The sequence below is a fragment of the Squalius cephalus genome, assembly GCF_949319135.1.
Source record: "Squalius cephalus genome assembly, chromosome: 8".
Classification (NCBI taxonomy): domain Eukaryota; kingdom Metazoa; phylum Chordata; class Actinopteri; order Cypriniformes; family Leuciscidae; genus Squalius; species Squalius cephalus.
Window position 1 is genome coordinate 36,492,159 of NC_137129.1, and position 26,706 is coordinate 36,518,864.

The following is a 26,706-nucleotide window of genomic DNA, read 5'->3' on the forward strand; positions in this document are numbered from 1 at the left end:
CCTGTTTGATGAATTTCTTTTTTTTTTTTTTTTTTTTGGTTATTTCATTGGTTATGTTATGAGTAATAAAAAAAATCCAAATGTAAAGGAACAGCACTTTGACAGAGGTCAAATGTCAAGAAATAATATATAGCTAGCCAGTTAAAATGTCAAAATATGAACAAAGATTCTATAACACTAATTCAGTGCAAATATATTTATTGATACAGACTTTAACCTAAAACATTTCCATAGTTCGTATGGATGCATTTACTTATTTGGTACATTTTCTCAGATTCACTATGTTAATCAAAATCAACAACATGTACCTGCATGAGATTTGGAGGATTATATATGCATACAAATATGATTATATTCAATATAAAGCAGTGTAATTTCTTAAAAAAAGCAATAAGTGGCTTTTGGTTCATCATTTTAAATCATTATTAATTTTTAAAAATAGTTCAACAGTTTTCCCTTAAAATACTTTGCTATGGAAGAAACTTAAAAAAAAAAAAAAAAACTAAGTTATAAGTTACCCAGCTAATATTAATGCAAATTGTTAACTACAGTAAACGAATAAAATGAAATGATTTGCATATTTCTGATGCACGAGCACTGAGCCGAGGCACTGAATTTGGAGTTTTTGTTATGTGTTACCAAATAGTCATATCAAGAGATGCAAATTCTATTCAGTACGCAAATATGTTTATAGCAGCTTTGATCACAATGTCATTGACAAACCACAAATGAATCACAAAGACAACACTGTAGGAATGCATTATTCACAGTCAGCCATGATTAATTTCCCCCACAGCAGTGAAGTTACTGAGGTAAAGCCAACTAACAGATTCGGCTGTTTTGTTACTGCATATGCAGCACAACCGCCAGGATGACTGTAGTGGTTTAACGAATACTGCTAAACAAAAATGCTGCTAAATACTTAGTGAGCCTTTCCATGTGCTCCAGGATTATTGTTCTTGACAAATGATGTTATGGGGTTCAGTATAACAATTGTCTGTACACTAGATGGCATTGTATGTCCACAGAAATTCACCAATCGCATAACATACTTCAACTCAAAAACACACACATAATGAACGGACCATAAAACATGACGTGAAATGAACACTGACATATCTCGATTCTGTACATTCATACCACGCTGCTCATAGATCTAAATATTTGTACTTTACCTGTTTTGAATGTATGAAATGCATATGCTGGGATGATATAATATGTGACTGCTGATTGATTTTACCTTATACAGTCGTGCTCAAAAGTTTACATACCCCTTGCAGAATGCACAAAATGTTAATTATTTTAACAAAATAAGAGGGATCATACAAAATGCATGTTATTTTTTTTATTTAGTACTGTCCTGAATAAGACATTTTACATAAAAGATATAGTCCTCAAGACAAAAAATAGCTGAATTTATTAAAATGACCCCATTCAAAAGTTTACGTACCCTTGATTAGCATGCATGTTGTATGATACCTCTTATTTTGTTAAAATAATGAACATTTTGCAGATTCTGCAAGGGGTATGTAAACGTTTGAGCACAACTGCATATCTCTATTTCATTGCAATGTCAGGGTGAATGAATCTTTTCAGGTTGTTTGACCACTCCAAAATATCAGTCTTTCAGAGTTTTTTAAGTCTCGTTTTCTCTCAAAATACAAACAGACAGCTGTTATCAAATGATGGAATCAGTGACAATAAACAATTCTGATTTCAAAATAAAATTCTGCATTATGAAAAAAATCGCTAAAGTTCCTCAAACTTTCGCTCTATCAGTCCACATTTCTGCTCTCCTCCACTGCCATATTGTCTGCTGCTTCTACGTCCTCCTCCTCCTCCTCTTCTTCCTCCTCCTCCTCAGTAGGTGCTGTGGCTCCTGACTTTCTTATGCCAGACTGGTGTTCTGCCATGCCCCTTTGCTCCTGTGAATCTTAAAAAGGAGTATTTATTTAAAAGTAAGTAAAAGTAAAAAAAAAATATATATATATAAAAAATATATATATAGTCGACAGATAATCTCATCTCTGAATGCAAGAAGAGAGACATGTAAATGTGACCATGTTTGTTGACTTTCTAATCTGGATTTTTTTCCTGAAATATTTTAGTACTGATACAAGAGTAGTATAACATAAGGAAACAATGATGTTTTAAAATGACACAGTCCAAATATACTTTATCAATGCATACATGCAAGTAATGCATACATGAAATGGATTTTAGTTTTTTTAAAATATAAATAAGTGTAAATTTGCACTGAAATTTAATGGAAAAAACTGAGATGCACAATGACAGACTGTACGAACTCAAAAAAATCTTAAAAACCCATTAATCCAAAGTCCACCTCCAGCTCTAATATACACACACACATGCATAAATACATGGTCAGAATTATTGCCACCCTTGGTAAATATGATCAAATATTGCTGTGAATATAAATCTGCATTGTTTATCCCTTTGATCTTTCATTCAAAAACATCGCAAAAGTCTAAACTTTCACTGAAGTAAAACAATTGAAATCACATTATGAAATAAATGTTTTAAATATGAAAACAAAGGCCAAAAAAATCAAAGGCCAAATTCACTTAATTATCCATCACAATGAGTAAAACCAAAGAATATAGTTATAGAATACATTCTAATAGAATATATAGAATATAGTTATAGTTAAATACAAAATATGTGCAGCAAAAGATTGTTGAGCTTTACAAAATAGAAAGTGGCTGTAAGAAAATCCCCATTTTGACCATCAGGGTAATCATTTTGAAGTTCCAATCAACTAAAGATGTTATGAATCTGCCAGGAAGTGGACGTGTGTTTATATTGTCTTAATGCACGGCGAGGAGGAGAGTTTGAGTGGCCAAAGACTCTTCAAAGATCACAGATGGAGAATTGCTGAGATTACTTGAGTCTTGGGTTCAGCCTAATAAAAAAAAAATTCAAACAACCCCTACATCACCACATGTTGTTCGGGAGGGTTTCAATAAAAATCCTCTGCTCTCATCCAAAAACAAACTCCAGTATATTCAGTTGTCAGACACGACTGGAACTTCAAACAGGACCTGCTTCTGTGGTCAGATGAAACTAAAAAAGCTTTTTGGCAGCAAACCCACCAGAACAGGGATAAAAAAGTACCCTAGGCCCACTGTTAAATAAACAGCTGGATCTTTAATGTTGTGGGCCTAAATCTTATAATGGAACATAGTTGGATCTTCCAACTTAAAGTTTATTACTTCAATGAAAGGTTAGATTTTTTAAAATTAAAGATCAAAAGGATAAACAATGCAGATTTATAATTACAGGCTTCTTTGTTCATATTTACCAAGGGTGCCAATAATTCTGACCATGATTGTGTGTGTATATATATATACATCATATCATATAAATGTCACTGTTGCGTGAGGATGGCCTATATATCCTGATGATAATGACCTTAGTACAGACCACATGCACATGTAGAAGGTTCCTCTGTGATGTGATATTAAGATTACCAGGTGTGCAGGATGAGGATAGCTCCTCCCTCTCTCTCTGAATAGGCTCCTCCCCTTCCTCCTCTACATGAGGATACACACCTAATTTCTGCATTTGAGCTTCAGCCATCTGCTGCACGGCTATAAACACACGACCACAAACACACATACAGGGGGAAACACACAAATCAGGGACCACCAAATCACAATGGGAAAATGCAGGCACATGCAAAAACACACACAGGCAAAAAGGACAGGGTCTCTATTATTTTAACAAGACTTCTGCACCATGCCGACTGGAAAGGGTTTCATTTATGCTGCAATGACAGGACATGTATGGACAGGGATAAGCCACCTGCCTGTCTTTCTGCAAATAAACGTTTCACAAAACGCACATTCAGAGACAATATTACAGTAATGCATTGCTATCTTTGCTTCCCTTTTTTTCAATACGTTAATAGAACAAACAAAAGATTTTTTTTTTTTTTTTTTTTTGCAGAATGTTTACATTTGTTACATTTTAAAACTTTTGATGTTTTTCATAGAATTTCATAAGTGAATAATAGTGGATCAAATGAGACAATTAAGCAATATTAGACAAGGAGTGCTGTCAAACTTAATACTGCCTTGAATTTCAAATGGATTTTGCTATAAACAGTGAGTTCATATCACTAAGTGACAATTTAGACAAAATACGCAGTTATTTTATTTTTGCTCCGTCAATGAAAATAGTTTTAAACTAAGCCAAAGACGAAAACAGCAGCACCGTTATGTTGACATAATCTAGTAATCGAGATTGTCCTCAGTGGGTCACAATCTTTGTAGTGCACTGATCTGATGGCAAATGTTTCTGATGGACGTCTGTCCTCTAAAACTGTGTGTGCGTGTTTGCAGCTGTATGCTATCTGCTGTAATCCAGGATGATCCAGAGCAGCACAGACTCACACCCATCACAGCTGTCACCATCTCTAATCTTACACACACACGGTAAAATGGGAAAAACAGACTTGCAGCTTGGGAGAGTTTTTAAACCCAGATCCGGAACAGTGCAGGAAAGTCTTTGGAACAATTATATATATATATATATATATCTACGGAATATACACAAAACAGTAGGCACAGATCACAAGCAAAACTACAGGCTTTTACCTTTTAATGATGGTGGTTGGTAGATATTTGGGTTGATTCGTTTTGGCTTGAGGACTCCATTTTCTCCTACAACCCACTGAAGATAGTTTCAATGTCAATAAATTACAGTATCAACACGTAGAGTAGTTGTAATCTAAATTATTCAACCCCTATTGCAAATAAGGTTAACTGGCAAAATATATAGACTCTTAGCTGTTTGCAATGAACAAATCAAACAAAAGTAATATCTCAAAAGAACAAAAAGTGGTTTCCCCAAATTGAACTGAAAATGCAACTTTTAATGACTATTGCAGTCTCAAAATCATTCAACCCCCTGAATAGAATCCCTCACAACAGCACAAATCTGCATAACAGGCGTTGTCTCAAGCACACTTGATGCAACTACTCAAGGGCTTCATTAATTGCACCAGGTGTGCTTGAGCTAGAACACAAAATATCTGAACTAGGTTGGTTTGTGAGTGTCACGTTTGACTGCATGTTAGAAATATGGCTAAGCCAAAAGAATTGTCCAAAAGGTTAAGAGAAGATATCATCGCCCTTCACAAACAAGGAACAGGATACAAAAAGATAGTGAAGGCACTAAATGTTCTTAGAGACACCGTTGGAAGCATAGTTCACAAGTTCAATGTTAAAGGAACAGTGGTTACACCACCTGGACGGGACAGAAAAAGGAAGCTGTCAACGGCTGCAACCTGATTTTTTAGAAGGCAGGTTCAGAAAAACCCTTGAGTGACTGCAGCAAGACTTCTCAACAGGTTTCAGCTTGCACAGTAAGGCGCGTACACATACTAGAAATCCCCACTACTGACCCAAAAGCACAAGAAAAGTGCTCAAAATCATATAAATAAGCCAAAGAAGTTTTGGGATTGTGTTCTGTGGAGTAATGAAACATTTTTCTTTAACTTTTCAGCCCTATGGATCAGCAGTATATCTGGAGGAAGAATGCAGCATATGCTGAAAAGAACACTCTGCCAACAGTTAAGGCCATTGCACACTGAGTCCGAAATTTTCGTATGCGTTTTTTCGTGTTCATCAGCCTTAAAATTCGTCACGCACAGAAACCTTGCACACTGAGTCCGATGCGTATTTATCAAACCTTTGCGGAAAAAAATGCACGAAATAATAAATGGATTCGTCAAGCAGTGAGGATGATTTTGTTGCCCTCTTTCTTCTTAAAAAGAGAAAAAGAAAGAGGAAATATTGGGTCCATCCAATCCTGAGAGGAAGCAGAGTTTTTTTCACCTCCTTATCAAGGAGTTGCGAAATTATCCCGAGCGATTCAAAATACATCAGAATGTCAGTGGAACAGTTTGATGCTTTGCTGGCGATACTGGAGCCACATATTAAAAAGAAGACCACCAATTTCCGTGAACTAATCGATCCTGAACAGAGACTGGCAGTATCTAAGGTATGGACACACACACGCGCTGGGCAGACAGAACAGCGGGATTTTGTCGTTCGCTTGTACGGTACGTGGCTCTGAATTGTCAAAAAAAACTCTCAAAATACTGGCTGTGGATGCGAAAAACGCAGAAAATCGAACCCGATCCAATTTTTTTTATTACGGACGAAAGTTTCGTAGACAGTGTGCAAGCGTGATTGACATAACGTGAGGTCGAATTTTTTTTTTAACGTGCGAAAATTTCGTATGCGAATTTCGGACTCAGTGTGCAATGGCCTTTAAGCATGTTGGGGCTCGGTGATGCTCTGGGGCTGCTTTGTATCCTCTGGCACTGGAAATCTGCAGCGTGTGGAAGGCAAGATGGATTCATTGAAAAATCAGGAAATCCTAGGAGAAAACTTCATGCCGTCAGTGTTCCTCAAGCTGAATCTTGGGCGTCATTGGAATTTCCAACAGGACAATGATCCCAAGCATACCTCAAATTCCACCAAGGCTTGGTTGCAGGAGAAGTCCTGGAAGATTCTTCAGTGGCCATCACAGTCACCCGATTTGAACCCAGTAGAAAATCTCTGGTGGGATTTGAAGGCGGCGTTTGCAGCACGCAAACCCAAGAATATTACTGAACTGAAGGCCATTGCTCAGGAGGTATGAGCTAAGGTTCCTCTGAAACGCTGCCAGAAGCTGGTGTCTGGTTATACATCTCGTTTGCTGCAGGTCATAACAGCAAAAGGGTGTTCTACTAAGTACTAAAGATTCATTGCAAACAGCTGAAAGTCTTTATATTTTGCCAATAAACCTGATTTGCAATGGGGGTTGAATAATTTAGATTACAATTGTAGGTCAAACAAGATGCAAAATCATTAAAAAATATATAATTATTATTGTTTTATTATTAAATGATTATACTGTATGTATATAATAGTTTTATAATTAATATTTGCTATAATAATTAATCATTTAAATTAAATTATGGTTAATTATTATTGAAGCTGAAGATGAACATTTAATTTTTTTTTTTTTATATTGTAAATGCATAAACAACAGCAAGAATAAAGCAGCAAGACTATATTTCCATCACTGTGCTTTTAGGGGCTCCATATTTTACAATGGTATTATTTATCATGTAAAATGGAGATACCACTGTATTACTACAATATCATCACTTATCCACAGTATTTTGTATGGGAAGTTATTGCTGAAAATATTATGCATACAACAAAGCTAGATTCAGCATTTTTCAATGTATGAATGCAGTTTAACCTCCAGAACTGAGGTGGCACTGTGGTACCTGATGGCTGGAGATGTCATCCTCAGGAGATGTTTGGTCTGCTACTTTGAACAACGTGGCAGGTGTGGGTCTTCTTCGGCGAATCTGAAAGTCAAGTAGCAGAGAATTGTTAAAGAAAAATAGAAAATAAAACGAAATCACATTTTGCACAAGTATGAGTGAGTAGTCAGTTTTATCCACATTGATTAACAGTAAAATTATAACAGGGCCAGCCTCGCTGCTACATTATAATTCATTTCTCAACATCGATTCATATATTTTTTGCTATTTGTCTAATCTTGTTACTATTAAATGAACCTTTTCGCACTAATTAATTTTTAAGATAATACATGTTACATTACTATTTATTGTATTTTATTTGCATTTATTTGTAATTCATTTCCATCACAACCTATAACAAACTCCCAGCAATATCCCCAATTGGGAAACCCTGTTCTAGATTGAACCTGTTTTCAGTTTTAATGAGGACATTTTGAATATGTGTCATTGCATGTGTGACATCTTAGCCAAAAAAAAAAGAGATTCGGAGAACTGCATCTGCTGCCTCCCTCCACTCAAACCCTTTCGATTTCCTCTACTCAACACTCCATGAACGAAGAACATTCATACAAATCTGCCAAATAGTGCAGGACACAAATGGAAAAAGTGAGTCTACAGTACAACAAAGCTCAAAAATACACAGAGAACTGACTGAATAATGATCTCAAGAAAAGAACTCTTCCTCGACTAATCTATTAGAGTCTTCTAGGAACTCTGCCAGGAAAACAACCCACATCATGGCAAAATCTTGACTAAAACCTATCAATTCCTAACTTAAATTATAAGCAATAGTTCACCAAAAGAGAACAGGAGAGTAGTTTATGTGAGCATCACAATGAAGTCCAATAAAAATTACATTTATGGATGATAAAGTATCTTTCATTTTCAGTTTAACTATAGATAAATAAAATTTCACAAACAGTTAAAGTCAGTCTGGCGAAAATAAGATAAATGAATTCAGTGCGTTTGACCCCAAACAAAACCCATGTGAAATGCACTGATCAAAAGTAAATGTCTTTAAAAAAAGAACACCTGATTAGATTTAAGAGGAATCTCCCAAGGAGAACAGAAACTTTAAAGGATTACACAAGGACTTCCTTTAACCCAGGGATTCTCAACTCTGGCCCTCAAGGTGCACTTTCCTTCAGAAGCTCTCTCTCATTTCGGAGGTCGCATTCGTCGCTCATATACGGCATTGAGGCTGCTTTATTTCAGTAAAGTAATGATGACTTATGCGGCGAACAAATGCGAGCTACGGAGGACGAAGACTTCGAAATGAGACACAGCTCAAGTTTAGCTCCAACCTTATCAATCACACCTGAACAAGCTAATCAAGGCCTTCAGGATTACTAGAAAGTTACAGTGTGAGTTTGATCAAGGTTGGAGCTAAACTCTGACGCTCGTGTACTTCACCCTGTGATGTCATTTTCATCATCAGGAGGGTCCACGTGCAGTCCAATTTTTCCGTTCAACAGCGCACATGGGAGTGACTTGAGCGCTTAAAAACAAAATAGTCTTTCTGCACTCACGGCTAAAGGAGTATACTTTGAAATGCCTGCGTACTCAACTGTACGCGAGACAGAACGGAACGTGGAAAATTAAGTATACCCGGGCCTTAAGATTAGTGCAAACTTTCACCTTAAAATTTTTTGATTATTCAGTGATTCTTTTCAACACCTTAGGCTCTTTTCATCAAGAACCATTTTCATTTGGGAAAGGAGATCAAAACAAATTCTTGACAATGTCTTGGGGGTTTACACAAGTAAAGAAAACTTTAAAAATCTAATGAACCTTTTCCACTATAAAGAACCTTTTTGTTCAACGGAAAGGCTCCATGGATCTTCTTGGAACCACCTATGTCAATATGTCTTTTTATTTTTTTAAGAATTTGCATAACATAAATGGTTTCTGATGAAATAAAGAACAAAATGTTCTTTGTAGACCTTAAAAAGGTTCTCCAGTAGAATTTGACCTTTTTTTCTCGGTTCTAATTGGAACCTTTATTTTTAAGAGTGTAGAAACATCTAAAGTTCTACTGGCTTATTTTGCACTACATAAATGTTAATGAGACTACATAATGAAAAACTCTGAATAAGAGTTAAGTTTTGAATGTTACCAACAAGCTCTCCAAACAAAGGACTAAAAAGCCATCCATTTGAACTTTCCAAAAGACTACCGGGATGTACTAGAGCGGAGTTCACAGTGCTCTGGAGAAAACAAAGTGTTCTGTGGCAAATCTTCCTCTGCAACGTGAAGCTTGATGGCCTTCGCAAAAATTAACATTTGTTCAGTGAAGTGTGGCACTGTAGGGGTGAAACAGAAACACTATCAAACGTCTTTTGTGTTGTTTGCTACAACCAACTTTGATGAAAAGCACAATATTGGCACCAAATCCAGAAATCCAGATAATGTCTTATTAAAGTTTTTCTCAGAACTGTATGCAGTCTAGGTAAAGTTACATGAATATTTTACATCATAGCACTTTTTTTTCACCATGTTTTCCACCATTACGTATCCCATATATATATATATATATATATATATATATATATATACATATATAATTGCCAACCAGTGTTGGGGTAATGCATTTCAAGTAATGTGAGTTACGTAATCAGATTACTTTTTTCAAGTCACTAGTGAAGTAATGCATTACTTTTAAATTTACAAGAAAATTTCTGAGTTTCTTTTTCAAATAAGTAACGCAAGTTACTTTGTTCTTCCATTTATTGACTGACAGCGCTTCTGTCCCCATGTTGGGAGAACTCAAAGTAAGTGCAGAGGCGTTGTGTGCGCTGTGTATAAAGATGATGGTTATTTTAGTTTTAGACTAAATATGAGCATGCATTTATTTATCTCACTTGCAGTATTCCTCAAAATGAATAAAAACAGTGAAATGCTGACTCAGAATATTAGGGAAACCTGCAATAAATGTGTAAAATTACACAAATATACTTTATGTATTTAATATCACTTTATTAACCAATATATTTGCTGCTGATCTACATTGATTCAATTCAACCATTCTAAGCAAAAATGACTTTAGATAAACATCACATCATAATTTTTTTTAATTGCTGTAGTAAGTATTGAACTTTCTTCTCCTGCGTCCTATTCTACTGAAATGCAGAATGGCAGCACAGCTGAAGGGTTTGTTTGAGCTGCGCCCTCTATTGTACAGGCATGAATTTGCATTTCCTTCAAACTGGGGTTTATTCATTTCACTTTAGGTCCCTTACATTTGCCAAAAATAAATGTTGTCAAAAAACAAAACAAGCAAGCCCAGCCCAGATTAGAAAAAGCAACACCAAAGTAATGTAACGGATTACTTTCCATAAAAAGTAACTTTTTTTTTTTGAAAGTTAGAGAGTTGTTGTATACGCATTACTTTTAAAAGTAACTTTCCCCAACACTGTTGCCAACCAACATAAAAGATAGTCTCCCATTTCACACTGAAAAATAAGTTGTGCAATATGTAAACTTTTCCATCTCCACCTTTTTGCATTGGTGGAAGTTCATTTGCATTTGACCTAATTGGCTGTGTCGGTATTATGTTCTCATAACAAAACTGGCATGCGTGTGTCCCTGCTGCACTATTCAATAGTTCCTAGTCTCAGCCTCAGATGACAGTCCACAGTCTGTCTGTTCATTGACTCTCTATTGCATATTACAGACTAAATTCTAATCAGGCCGGGTGACTTTACATAAATTCCAAGAGTATCAGTTTGCCTGGAGACAAGGTCATATTTATAAGGTCCTGGGTTGATAAAACAAGCTCTTTAGAGGAGGATATAATCACTGTGTTTGACAAAGTTTTATTTGAGGCAAGCAAGTAAACTAGATATTCATGATTTTTTTTTTTTTTTTTTGTAAGAACCTAATGTGCATCAGCTGTTGTCATGAGTCCTTTGAAAAATGCAACTACTAGCAGAATAAGGTCAGTAAGCAATGCCTTAGCAAACACCTAGCAACAGTAAAAACCACACAGAATGTAGTGACTGCATAGTAACACAGAGGCGACCATTCACACCAAACATCTAGTTAATTTCATTCTTTGAACTCCTGATGTTTTGTCTGGCAGTTTGATGGCTGACAGTTGATGTTTTGTCTGTAAACTTAACAGTTGTTTTGGGGTTGATGCAGTCATTTCATCAAAAAAAAAAAAAAAGTATTATTTGTAAAGTCACAAGACATCTTTATACTAAGGAAAAGACCAAAAATACCCCAGAGGACAATATCGGCCACATCTTTATACACACAAAAGAACTTGAGTACTTTTTTTTATCAAAACAGTTGTGATAATGACAGGTAGCAGCATTTTCAATGCAAGCGGAAAGTCCTGTTTCCCAGATGTATTTGCTTTTATGATATTACGAGTCCCTCTTTCCCTCAGGTTCTGTTAAAATTTGTGTTTTATGTTTTACATAAACAGTTCCAACATTTTGAGCATTTGCAGACTAGAAACACTCACGGTTTGTAGGCTGATTTTAAAGAAACCAAAAGCAAGCAACAACCTAGCTGCTCATGATGTACATTATGATTACAGTAAATTAAGCCACACATTTATTTAAACAAAAATAGATTTTGTGGCTCAATTTACTGCAACTATAAAGTAGTTGTCAAAAACATTGATATTTCGATATGTATCGATACTGAAATATCTGAAACGGTTTTCTTTTGTTCTTTTCTGCAGTATCGATACACCGATACCAAACTGCGCACTCACTCTCTCCTCTCGACAGCTAATTGACACACACCCGCTTCCTCTCACTCATCTCATTTGCTTGAATAGTGCTTGTATTGCCCAAAATTTTTGTCATTCCCGCAGGTTTCACACTTACACCAAAAGCGTGCACACCACTGATCTATATAAGTGGCGCTCTTATAAAATGTGTGGCTTATTGCACTTAAACGGTCAAATACATACAAAATGTTGTCAAAATGCCCGTCTTGCCGGGTATTCGGGTAAATACAGTCAGTTTTGGAAGGTAAATGGTTGAAAAATAAATTGCATGTTGTGTAACAGTATATTGGATTAGTGCGTTAGCTCTTAAAGTGACAGCAGCCTAATAAACCTGATGCTGTTCTGTCATGTAAATCAAAGAACAAAAGACAAATTTACATATTTTTAAATTTTTTACTTGATTATTTAATTTCTGTAGTATTTCTTACCTGAATACTACTGTTAGACCCACCTGTAAAAATTAAAGCCATGTTTATTTATTTTGTCTCTATTCTATTGTATTTGTTTGTGCTATCATTTGCAATTTGTTCTTATTTTATTACTGACTGTTTACTTGTCTTTTTTTTTTTTTGTTAATGTAGTTTAACTATTCCTCCCTGTGCTGTGTGTAAGCTATTACAACAAAATTGTCAAAAAATTATGAGATAGTAACAAATGATTTGTATGGCGGTATATATGGCAGTTTTCGCCATGGTATCAATAATATCAATATTTTTCAAGATATCATATCGAGGTTAGAAATTCAAGTCAGCTAGATTTTATTAAATTGCTCTCATAAAGTTCCCCTTTAGTTCTTCACAAATCACAAACAAAACATGCTAATAATTGATTACCATGGCATGAATTATATAAACTGTAGCAAAGTACCACAATAGCACCATAGTATGTTTTTGCAGGGTCTGCTAAATGAACCTGGACATGCACTTCAGCCTGAATTCAGCAGTGAATCTGATGGTGTGTATGAACTGCGAGTATAAAAATCACAGTCTTTGTCCATTTCTGTTTACCCACAAACATACACCACACCAAAGGTCACCTTGCGACGTCAATGAGTCTCTGTGTGTAGATAGCGGATTAACTGTAAAATCCAGAGTCTTGCAACTTTTTACGCAGCGTTTTACACCCGTGTCCCAGAAGGCCATATTTTTCTGGAATACTTCAGCAGATTTCCAGTCAGTGGCTCTGAAGCGTAGCTCGACCATTGTGAGAGTTCAATGACTGTTTCGTGCAGCTTAAATTACATAATCTCAATCTCTGACGCTGTCATCACCTCTTTATAATATAAGCGCTCGCCATGTCTTCTTATGTAATATATAATGTGCCCTTTCGCTTTTAGTTTCAAACTGTATTTAGGGTCTGAGACCATGCTGGAAATCTGAGATTTAAAATAACATTTAAATCCGGAAGTAACTGAAGGTTACTGGAGGTAAGTTATAAAATGAATAAATAATATGTCTGAACTATTTCTAGGTCACTAATATGATCTTTTTGTCAAATCCTTTTGTACTGCTGTCATTAATGCAAAATGAGTCACGCCAAGTACCAAGACAATCTCAAATTCATATTTTTCAAATTAAAATTGTATTTATGTCAACATTTTACTCATATTGTTATGCTGATATTATAAATTATGATTTTATGGTTATGATATTATGCTTTAAAAACTTAAAATCTGCATTCATTCTATTATAAAATAAAACCTACATCTAATCTATTATTTAAAAAAAGAATTAATCAAAATGTACATCAATTCTACTATAAATTAAGAGAATAATCTATTATACAATCTAAAATAAAATAAAATCTACATTGTCTATTATAAAACAAAACAAAATATCTACAATTCTACTATAAATTAAGAAAATAAAATATAAATGGTCAATACTACTTTAAAATCTTTGTTCTATTATAAATTAAGATAAATTATTTCATATATAAAATGTATTATAATTTATTATACAATCTAAAAATAAAATCTACATTGTCTATTATAAAACAAAATAAAATCTGCATCAATTCTATAAATTAAGAAAATAAAATATAAATGGTCAAAACTACATTAAAATCTTTGTTCTATTATAAAGTAAGATAATGATGTATTATAATTTATTATAAATCTAAAAATCTACATTCTCTCTCAAATCTACATCTAATCTATTATAAAATAAAATAATATAAAATATGCATTCATTCAATTATGATACAATCTATTATAAAATAAAACAATATAAAATATACATTGTCAAAACTGCATTCAATTCTTCATTTATTGTATTATAAATTCCTATAATAATATATTATGATTATTATACAATCTAAAATACAATAATAAAATAAAATCTACATCCAGTCAATTATAAAATAAAACAGATTTTTAATTTTTTTTTATCTACAAACATATCTCGTGTATTTTGCGGGAACAAGCTATTTTCTCTGAGATGTTTACTCAATTTGCAGATGCTTACTTGCATTCCACTTATTATAGGGACAATCCCCCTGAAGCGACCTGAGGTCAAGGGTTTGTTCTTACAGAGATCAAACCAACAAACTCAAAACTAACAAAAAATAAAAATAAATAAATCACAAATATTAAAATGCATCCACATGCGTGCAACCGTCTAAAAATGAAATGTCTGTTTGGGGAACTCAACATGCCACAGAAACTAAGCTTGAGTTGTACTGAATCCAGAACGTTCCTCGATCAATACCTCGGTGTCTTTCAAATCTACAAGCTTGTCTAGTGGCTCTGGTGATGTCAGGTCATAGGTAAAGAGCCAGTGATCAATAAATCTCAAAATGTCCCTAATGTTCACATATAAGTAGGTCATTATAAATACTCTTCTCCTGTGAGCAAAACAATTCTCAATCAGATGAATGTCTGACAGCAATCTATAGTGCATCTACTGAGGGAAATGACAATAGTGTATCATACACTAAATCCATCACAGATGCATCCCATGATGCAAGTGTCTACTGTACACTACATCTCTTTATTTTCAAGCACAGGATTAGAGAGAGCAGCCTGTCTTTATCGCACAATGAGATAGTGACATTCACCTTTGGAGAGATTAATCACAAGAGAAACAATAATCTTGTGGTCATTCTTTCCAGAATCCTTGGCTTAAATATATTATTATTATTATTATTATTATTATAATATGACAAAAAAAAAAAAGTTAAGCAGCACAACTGCCTCAACATTGATAATAATAAGAAATGTTTCTGCACCAAATCCTCATATTAGAATGATTTCTGAAGGATCATGTGACTCTGAAGACTGGAGTAATGATGCTGAAAATTCAGCTTTTCATCACAGGAATAAATTACATTAAACAACATTAAAAACTTGATTTTCACCACAGGGGGACTTATAAAAATAATAATTGACATTTATATTTATTTTTTAACTGAACTGATCATATAAGCTTCTTTACTTTTTGTCATTTCATTACTTTTTGTCTTAAGATTTACTTTGCAGAGTTGCTATATTACTTTGACTTACTGTACTGGTTTATTTTCATTTTCATATTCATGCTTTGCTCTGTTTATGATTTCTGATCGACCGAAAACAAACAATTTATATAAATATATAAACATTTCATTCTGGTCTTTATTGTTTGTGACAACACACTGGGAAATATACTTAGATAGGAGTTAGCAGTGTTAAGTTAAAAGTTGGTGGGCCCCTCCTTAATTTTTATATATATATATATAGCTGTGGTTGTTTACGTGGACAGTGGTTATGAATGTATGGGCTTTTTTCAGATCTTTTGATCTAATGGACAGAAAAGGATGGCGAATGGGTTTTCAACTACCTCTGGAAGCGTTCGAAAGTGGACAAGCTCAAAACGTTTTAGACCTGTTTTTAGTCCCGTCCACTTGTGAAAACGCATCTTAATACCAGGTGTAAACAGGGTGGAGATTGGGTCTAGTTGTCACACTTTTTATTTCAATTACTTAGTTTCTATATAGAGATAAAACCCAAAGTCTTGACCACAATTGAACATTTTCGCCATTATTGACCAGGAAAAGTACACTTCATTAAACAAGTTTAACCCAATGGCGGGGCATACTGTATGACAATTCCCCATGTGACAATTAGCGCCGTCTCCCCATCGCCAAAAAAAATCAAGAAACAGTACTGGTCCTCATGGCATCACTGAATTAGAAGTGAACTAGGATGCAATGTCCATTTTTACACTAATGTTACTCTAAACTAGATATCAATTTTTCCATTTATCCAAATGTTTTTCATTTTGAGTAACAGAGGTTCATTTCAGCCTCATAATGAACTTCAGATCTAGGCTGATGAAGATCCCTGGGTGTTTTATCCCCTTTGGGACATCTAAAGTTAAACTGTGCTGCCGTGTATAGAGGACATAGTTTGGATCAGCATCAGGCCTACTTCATCTAATGTGTATCTTGGTAAAGATAAAGTTAAAATGTAACTGCGGGTGTTTATAAAGTACTGAAGCGGGTCACTAGTTCACATCTTGATGTCTTCAATGATCTCTGTTCTTTAGATGTCCCATTACAAAAGTAGCATAAGGTTTGAAGGCAATTATAAAAACTAGGACGGTGAAGTAGCAACCCTGATTTCTGTTAATATACGAAGATAAGAAGTGGCACGTAACCCTGCCCAAGTCCTTTGTGGTGTCCTCATAGGCTGCATTTACATTACATGGTTCAAGTGACCCAATTCAGATATTTTCCTCCAATTTGACCCACGAATGTGTAAGTGGGATAAAAGCACATGGAATCCAATATTCTCAGATCAGATTAGTTTCAGGCCTCATTCATTCATGGAAATAAATCTGATATGAATCGGATACGTGCATTTGCGTCTGCCATGTAAGCGGACAGATCAGATATTCCCATCAATGCGAGTCGTACGTCATTGAGAAAGCGACAGTGGACACCAACCACGATCACATGACTCTTTTTAATGGCGCAATGGAGGACAAAGGCTCAACCCAATGTTTTGCTGGTCTTTAAAGCTTAAATTTTTGTAATTTTTTAAAAATTTCTGCCTAAATTTTTCCGGGTCAGTACGTCTACCTTGGGTTGTTTTGCCAAGTGTATAGTGTAAATGCAGATATCGGATATGAGTCACTTTTAAAAGAAGATGTAAACTGGTCGTCAGAAATAAAAACAAAAAACAAATCGGAATTGGGCATCAAGACCTGCAGTGTCAATGCAGCCATATGGAGTATGGTTTCAGAAATATGGTTTCATCTGCCATAGAAATACAATCACTTGAAGTATTCTTCTAGTTTTTAATCATTATTAAAAACATTTTAAAAAGATAAAATTACTTTGGAAGCAAAAATGAGAAACATAAGAAAACTTATTTTCAGAGAATATATCTTGAATTAAGTATATAAAGTTTATAGACTGTTATATATATATATATATATATATATATATATATATATATATATATATATATATATATATATATATATATATATATATATAAGGGATAATGTAGAGCGAGGCGGTTGTTATGGCGAATACAACCTCGACAGGCTAATCGCGTCGGGGTCTTGAATCAGCCTCAAGAAACCAATTTGAAATGATTCGAGCTTTGTGACATGGTGCATTATCCTGCTGGAAGTAGCCATCAGAGGATGGGTACATGGTGGTCATAAAGGGATGGACATGGTCAGAAACAATGCTCAGGTAGGCCGTGGCATTTAAACGATGCCCAATTGGCACTAAGGGGCCTAAAGTGTGCCAAGAAAACATCCCCCACACCATTACACCACCACCACCAGCCTGCACAGTGGTAACAAGGCATGATGGATCCATGTTCTCATTCTGTTTACGCCAAATTCTGACTCTACCATCTGAATGTCTCAACAGAAATCGAGACTCATCAGACCAGGCAACATTTTTCCAGTCTTCAACTGTCCAATTTTGGTGAGCTCGTGCAAATTGTAGCCTCTTTTTCCTATTTGTAGTGGAGATGAGTGGTACCCGGTGGGGTCTTCTGCTGTTGTAGCCCATCCGCCTCAAGGTTGTGCGTGTTGTGGCTTCACAAATGCTTTGCTGCATACCTCGGTTGTAACGAGTGGTTATTTCAGTCAAAGTTGCTCTTCTATCAGCTTGAATCAGTCGGCCCATTCTCCTCTGACCTCTAGCATCAACAAGGCATTTTCGCCCACAGGACTGCCGCATACTGGATGTTTTTCCCTTTTCACACCATTCTTTGTAAACCCTAGAAATGGTTGTGCGTGAAAATCCCAGTAACTGAGCAGATTGTGAAATACTCAGACCGGCCCGTCTGGCACCAACAACCATGCCACGCTCAAAATTGCTTAAATCACCTTTCTTTCCCATTCTGACATTCAGTTTGGAGTTCAGGAGATTGTCTTGACCAGGACCACACCCCTAAATGTATTGAAGCAACTGCCATGTGATTGGTTGATTAGATAATTGCATTAATGAGAAATTGAACAGGTGTTCCTAATAATCCTTTAGGTTAGTGTATATATGTGTGTGTGTGTGTGTTTTGAAAAAAGTCTCACCAAGGCAGCATGTATTTGATCAAAATACAGTAAAAATAAGTTAAGTTAATAAGTTTAAATAACCATATTCTATTTTAATATATTTAAAAATGTAATTTATTCCTGTGATCAAAGCTGAATTTTCAGCATCATTACTCCAGTCTTCAGTGTCACATGATCCTTCAGAAATCATTCTCATATGATGATTTGCTGCTCAATAAACATTTATTATTATTCATGTTGAAAACAGTTGTGCTGCTTCATATTTCTGTGGAAACCATGACGTATTTTTTCAAGATTCTTCAAAAGTTCAAAAGAACAGCATTTATTTGAAAATTATTCTTTTGTCTTAACTGTCACTATTGTTTGACATGGAATCACTTTTGATCAAAACAGAAAATATAGAGAACATCTGATTAACTATGAATGATATATTTGAAACATTGCCAGAAGATTCAGTTAGAAGAGAGCCAGAACAAAAAGCTGTTCCACAGACGCTGCTGGGCTGTTTCCATTCGCTACAAAATATGATTAAAAAAGGTGAAGACAAAATGATCAGATGGATCTATATCCTGCCAGAACTAGAACCAAATACAACCCATCCATTCAATCTGACACCAGCAGGCACAACACATGCTTGTCCAGTTAAAGTGCCCCTATTATCCTTTTCCCAATATTGCCTTTCATGTAGTGTGTAATAATAGCTGTATGTGAATGTATAAGGTCTGCAAAGTATCAAAGTGCACAATAAATGGAGCTGTTGTCTATTAAAGAAAGAATTACTGAACGAGTCTGCAAAAATGTGAACGTCATAATTTTCAAACTTGTATGAACAGTCCAGTTTGTAAACAAATCATTCAGGCCAATTTTGTGAAGATGAACAACAGACTCAAAAGAATAATTCAAAAGAACATTCATATGGTTTTAATGACAACTTCTCATCTGTTTTGCTGAAAGAATATAGCACAGCAGTCGTTTTTAGCAGTGGGAGTGGATTGAAGATTGAAGTGGCCAGGACATTTTTTTTTAAACTTCTTGTGATTCACAGAAGACAGAAAGTCACATTTGTTTGGAATAATCACAGTGAGGGTGAGTGAATGATGAAGGAATCTTCATTTTTGTACAATCGATACCTTTGCCATCTAAACATGTTCATAAATGTTTGTGAACAGCTATGAAGCACAGAAGCGTCAAGTCTTTCTCTTCCTCACTCTCACTTTTTTTAACTCGTGTCTCCTGAGGAAGAATCGCTGGCCTATCTCTGCTGCAGCGCAGTACAGAACAGCTCCTCGACCCACTTTGTTAAGACTAAAATTACAACACCAACAGGACGGGGAACTGGTCCAGGACGAGACACACACACACACACACACACGGTGCATCTGCACTATCAGAGATCCAGAAAAAGACAAATTCACAGCCATCGTTTCACCTCTTTATCTCAAAAATGTATGTGCAACACAACCGAAGGCTAAAATCAATAGTGGACTTAGAAACATGCACATGACCACAGCACAGTGCAATTTACCCAGTGCATGCAGAGGCAATAAAACCACGTCATGGTATCCAGAACATCAACTCACCCCAGTCCAGGTCACACACTGTTTACCATTTCCAGGACAAATTTATAGCCTTAAAACTTCACATTTAATGAGCGTGCTCAGTGAAGTGTGTAGGGCAAACATGTCTCCAGGTCACATTTGACCGCAAAATTACAATTTTACATGAAGAAAATTAAGCCTATTTTTTGGACCATTAAGACTGTTTTGCATCTGGACATTGTTTTAATAAGCACATTTCCATATAATCAGTTTCTCATTCCTGTAAAATAAGATTTTTCTATTTATCAGTTTACTTTAAAAGTAAAATATGTAACAGATTTCTTCTGTATGCGTGTTAATTTTTTGCAATTTCCATTATTATCATAAGATTCTCATTACTTTAACACTTTTTTATTCATTTTAATTTGTTTTTAAAAAGTATTTTATCATCATATCATGTTTACAATTTTTACTTTTCAATTTTTTTCGTTGCTTTTTTAAATTTAAATGGCATAAATAAATAAAAAACACAGAAAAACCAAATATATTATTTCAAATTAAATTATTCTTCTAAAACTCTTCTAAAATGTAATTGCCTTGTTGGCAGAGGCTATTTACACAAACTCCGCCCACTGACGTCTGGTTGGGCCAGACAAAATTACAGAAGATACTGGATAGTGAACAGTAGAAATAGTGTAGAGGTAAGGCGTTTGGCAGAAAGTTTTGATGCAAATCGTCCCGAGTTCGAATCCGCCTTTTGCCGAACTCGCTCTACTTCTCAACCCCCACCCCCCACCCCCATCACATATCAGATCAGAAAGGGATTTATTTTCAATAAAAATGAAGAAAATAATTGGAAAGTGGAAATAAAGTTTCTAACTAGTGTTTAATAATTTAGTATTTATCAGGTTGGGTTAGGTAGAGAGGGCTTTATTTTCCAGCATCCATTTAATGATTTCAATAAATATAAATATTATTGCATACCATGTACAACAACACTGGGAGAAAATAGTATCTGCCACTACTTATAAGTATAAATATTAATAACTACATTTTTCACTTATTGCAAAGAAAACACTGCTATTTTTACATAGGGTATTTAGAATCTATCGCTATTTTCACTTAGTGCAAATAGTCACTGCCCTAATTAAATAATATATAATTTCTTTCACACCACAGCAGTAAACATTTTTGCATTAACGTCATGAGAGCAAGAAAACTAACGTCACAATGCATAAATAAAAACTTAAATAAGCTTCATTTTTTTTCAAAAGTAAAACCTATTTTCTTATTTTTTTCTTCTGATTTTGGCTTGAAAAATGACCCAGACGTGTTGTTGACAGGTTCAAGATAATAATAATTTTCAAAAGTCTCCATCACACAAACTAACACTTTAAAGTCACTTTAAACAGCTTCATTAGGATAAAGTAGCTCAGAAGTGTCTTTGCTACCAGTCAGCATCTATGTGTGTGTGTGTGTGAGAAAGTCGTACCATCTCAACCTGCCGAGGGTCCAGCTGGGTCGGTTCTGTTGCTTGGTCGGCGAACTGGATTTTCCTTCTTTCTTTGGGTTCCACGGGGCCCTCTGAGGGACTCGAGGGATCCATGATCTGCTTGTGTCCTCTGTCAGTCTCACAAATATCCCTGGAATCTACCTATGCCTGTCTCAACATACATATGCACACACACACACACACACACGTGGCGTCCTCCGGACAGCTTTCTTCAATGCCCGTGGTGTTGTCTCCTCTCTCCTTGACTGATAGTAGTCTTCTCTGATTTGTCTCTCTGCTGAGCCTCTCAGATATGCCGGTGGCCTGTTTTTTGCCTTCTCTTATCAGTGACCTCTGGTTTTCTCCCTCTCAGAGTGTTTGGAGTCGGTGTGGGCGTCCTTATATCAGCCGTAGGGAAGGAGAGAGAGAGAGGCGGAGCTCAGAGAGAGGATGGTACACTTGCGTGTTTTAGGGGGTGTGCTGACGTTGATTTCTAATCAGAAAAAAAAGATAATCTCATCCAGCTGGCTGAGCCTCTTTTGGCCTCTATTTGTGAATAGGAGATTACTAGAGAGAAAGAGAAATATATAGAGAGGGCAAATAATTAATGTCAGCTACCAATTTCAATGCATACTTCAGTTTTCCACATCTGAATAGCTATGTTGATGCTGAAAATAATCAGGAGTGACACTCATTTGAAGCTTAGTAAAACATCAAACACAACTACAGTGACCCCAACTTAAAGAGATAGTGCACCCAAAAATAAATCCTGTCATATTTACTCACCCTCATGTCGTTCCAAACCCGTATGACTTTCTCTCTTTCTTCAAGAAGATAAATTGGTTTGATAATTGTATCTAATATGATGCCAATCAGATATTTTTTTTAAATGTAGCTTTTGTGTCTAAATACTTTTTGGGGCCACGGTATGTATAAAATATATCTAAAACACAATATAAATAATATTTGGCCTGTTGTGAGTGAATAATGGTTCTCAAATATTGCTGTAAAACATACAATGGCACACTGCTAGCAGTTTTAAGTCAAAGATCAGGGGACATTCAGTGTTATTGTTAACTAAAACAATTACAAATTGTTATTGCTTACTGAAATAAAATGTAAATCTTAGACAGAAATCTTAAGTTTAAAAAAACTGAAATGAATAAGCTTAACTTGTAACATTACTAAAACAAACTAAAATAAAAACAAAAGCTAATAAAAAAAATTACAAAAGCAAAAACTTTAAAATTAAAATGAACTGAAATTCAAAATATAAATAAATACTATAATAGTCTATAAATAGCACTAAATAACACAGGGCATCAAGCATCAGAAGCAACACATGAATGATTTGTGATGTAGATGCACACCTTGCTGCACAAACACAGACATTAAAGGTACAGAAAGCAATTTCTGAGAAATGCTGTTGAAAGTGGATCGGACCGAGCAGCTCAACACACTTGTAGCCAATCAGCAGCAGGGGGCGTGTCCAGTCATGATGGGGGAGGAGAGAGAGTGAGCCAATCAGCAGTAGGGGGTGTGTCCACTCATGATGGGGGAGGAGAGAGAGTGAGCCAATCAGCAGTAGGGGGCGTGTACACTCATGATGGGGGAGGAGAGAGTGAGCCAATCAGCAGTAGGGGGCGTGTACACTCATGATGGGGGAGGAAAGAAAATGAGCAAGGGGGAGATTTGAAGAAAGACTGTAGAAAGAGAGATGGCTGAGAGACATTACAAAAGAGAAAAGGTCAGAGGAATATCACTGGAAAAAGAAGGGTAATGATCAGGCAAGAGTTTTAGGACCAACGTAAATATTAGAAAAGCTTTCCAGCGCTGAAGAGACCTGAGCGGGAAGCCCTGAAAACGGATGCAGACTCTTGGTTGCATTGCTTCTGGTCCATACGGAAGTAGCATTGTTTTTGCTGTTTTTCTGTTTCACAGAATCAAGATATGCTGTTGTTGTAATGTTACCTATAGTAACAGGACAGTTTTGAGTGATATTTTTTGTCTGGAGTTGCTGACAACTAACAACCAACTCTTGCTTGTATATACTCTTGTGTAATGTATGCTCATTTTTTGTTTTTCCTTGCGGTTCATACAACATCTTCGCTTTATTTTTCACGAAGCATTATTTTGATATGATAAAGAGACACGCTTGCATTGTGTGTTTGTGTATTTAGGGGGCGGAGCAATGAAGGGAGGGGTGTGTGTGTGTGGGTTGATTTCAAATATCAACAGTGTAATTGCTTACTGCACCTTTAAGACTGTTTTTTAACAACTAGTGCAACCAACTAGCAGTTAGCCAGTCTTAAGTTAAATTTGACAAATCTACATTTTTATGTAACTGACTTCTTAAAGAAAAAGAAAAATAGATGACTAACTTGTGAGACTAGTCTTAGCAGTTTATGTAGCCTGTCCCTGAAGTATTTCTTTTCAAAATAATAATTGCAAAACAACCCTTTGCAAGTCATACTGTATGTCCAAAAGTTATACAAACCGTCCTGCAGAAGATGATCTTCTCACACTGCAATGACAAACAGGTACACCGCACAGAAACTCACTAGCGACACCTAGTGGAAAAAAACACGGTTTACTTTAGAGTACAACTATGGATGGAAAAATTAATGAAACATAAACCTAACCTTATTTAGTGCTCAGACACTGATCAAATAATTTGGAAACTTTCCAAACTTTTCAATCAAGCTTTTATACATTTTATGATTTTTTTTTATCTCCTCACTGCCTGCTCATCTGGCTTTAATCAAACTGTCATCGCAACTTCTAATCTCTCTTTACTGAGACCAAAGGATACGAGTGAAACTGCTACAACATTTCAGATATATAAACACTTAAACATGAACAGAAGCTTCAAATGGATTCGGTTTGTTATTTCTGCTACAATAAAAAGCATTTATAACAAACTCTGAATAAAATAAAGTTTTGAAATATACAATTATATTTACTAAGGCATTTCTATTTACCTTTTGAAGCCGTTTAATACGATCACAATCCATAATGTTTTCCGTTCTAGAAAAAAAAAATCTAACTCACCACACTCTGGCTCAGTTCAGTTTTTCAGTCAATTCAAATTTAACTAACAAAATAAATTTCAAAGCTTTGCCCTCAATATTTTCGGACTAAATAATTAAAAACCAAAAAACTACATGTTACATATATATACCTTGCTTTCCTACTTAATTTCTTCCCCAAATCCTGAAGTTCGGTGGGAATCAAGCCAAAAAGTCAAAAAATTCAGTATGAATTCTAATGGCCACGTCAGCAGCTGTGGATCACTCAGACTGAGCTTGTTTTTTTAATGCCACATTCTGCAGATGGTTTAACACTCAAATTTTCTCACTCACATATTTATGCATCTGTCAGCATTAGCTCACAGATGCAATCTGACAAGTGCACGTCTCGACCTTCCTAAATCCCCGCGACCATTTGAGCCATGCACTTAATGCCAGAGTCCTAAATCTCCATTTGGCATCCATGGGAAACAGCCTGAAAGAACAGGAAAATAACCTTTTTGATTAAAACAAACTCCGTAGATTTAACTTTGAAATAAAATAAATGGTTTTACTCTTTTAGTGCATTAGTTCAAGTTAAAAATTATTGTTACTTTATTATAAAATACTCAACAGTAAACAGGTTAGATTTACCTCTAACTTTGATTCATTAAAGTATTTTTATTTACCTTTATAGCTGTTAGATTTACATAGAAACTACAAAAACTTGCAAAAGAAAAAAGCAATTCTTAAAATTTACCTCAAATTTTCCTTTCGCTGTGCTTCAAACCATGTCTTATGGCATGGCAGCATGCTTTGCATGAGCTTGTACTTCAGAAATGTACATAATGTAATAGTACAAGTGAACGACAACACTGGCATGCATATATTTATAACACATTTCCATAAAATGTAGCAGGCACATTTTACTCAGCCACATTTTTCATTTATTATCATTTTACAACATGTACATTTGGCGGTGTCAAATCAAAATGGCAATTCTGCTGCTAAAATTGTATTCAGTTCAGTGTCTTTCTGAAGATGCCTTTGAATTAAACCAACTTTACTCAACCATGTGGTCCTGACGACAATATTTGGATAAGGACACACGCTTTCCTCACCAAAAATCTAAATAAAAACATGTCTTTTGCACAAGCTTATATGAAGAGTTGAAAACTAAGGCCTCACTCAAGTACTGCAAATTACTTCTCCTAGTTTTCCTTCTGCCTTTGTACTGAATCGGAATTAATGACGTAGCACAAGCCGGATCGAATCCCTTGCTTCGTATCAGCACTAAAGGAAGAGACGTCCTTCAGGGAAAGTAGATTGATTTAGACACACTTACGCAGTCCTAAAGGAAATCACACATGGCTAAAACTCACAGACTGTTGCAGTCAGAGACGTGCGAAAAGACGGCCCTCAAATAATGCTGTACATCGCTGGGAGGGATGAACATCATCCATTCGCATTCAAGAACAGTTCCTTTAACATTCACTTTTTCCTTGAACGGAAGAAAGAAACACATTAATGAGTAGTAAACGGGTAAAGCACATTGAGTAAAAAAAAAAAAATGACAACAACCAAAAGATAAAGTTCAAAGCAACGTTTCAGGAAGGGCCAGCGGCTCCTCCCAGGGTGTACCGCAGGTCTTGGTCCTGGGTGAACTGAGTTTCCGTAGCAGCGGCGGGCGAGGGGGCTGGCGGGGGGGTGGCGCTCAGAGGAGAGGAGGGAGCGCGTCTGCTGTCCGAGGCCTGATGGGAGATGAGCTGGAGAAGGGTCGCCGCTACGTCTGAAGTAACACCGTGAGCGTGTTTTGCAGCATCTGTGCAGGACAAAAAGACAGACACAAGACGCTATTATGGTCAATCAACGAATTCACAGCATTTCAAGCACAGACACATGAGCTACAGCAATAAGTAAATATTAATACTTCTATTAAGCAATACATAAATAATATTAGTAAATCGTAAACGTAAGCATGACTCAAATTTGAGGTAATTACAAACTTATTTTTGAGTTTAACTCTAATATTAAGTAGAACTTTAGACTTTGAACTAGACAAGA

The 26,706-nt window shown here is 35.6% G+C and overlaps 1 protein-coding gene across 1 annotated transcript; it reads right to left on the reverse strand.

Moving 5' to 3' along the window:
- Nucleotides 1-43: 43 nt before the first annotated feature.
- On the reverse strand, nt 44-26,462 carry ppp1r1b (protein phosphatase 1, regulatory (inhibitor) subunit 1B). Its single transcript, XM_079878550.1, has 8 exons — nt 25,403-26,462; nt 24,997-25,138; nt 24,132-24,204; nt 21,635-22,201; nt 7,310-7,393; nt 4,620-4,695; nt 3,492-3,611; nt 44-1,933 (listed from the first exon to the last, which is right to left on the reverse strand). The coding sequence occupies exons 4-8, from the start codon at nt 21,746-21,748 to the stop codon at nt 1,776-1,778; spliced, it is 552 nt and encodes a 183-aa protein (XP_079734676.1). The 5' UTR covers nt 21,749-22,201; nt 24,132-24,204; nt 24,997-25,138; nt 25,403-26,462; the 3' UTR covers nt 44-1,775.
- Nucleotides 26,463-26,706: the final 244 nt, after the last annotated feature.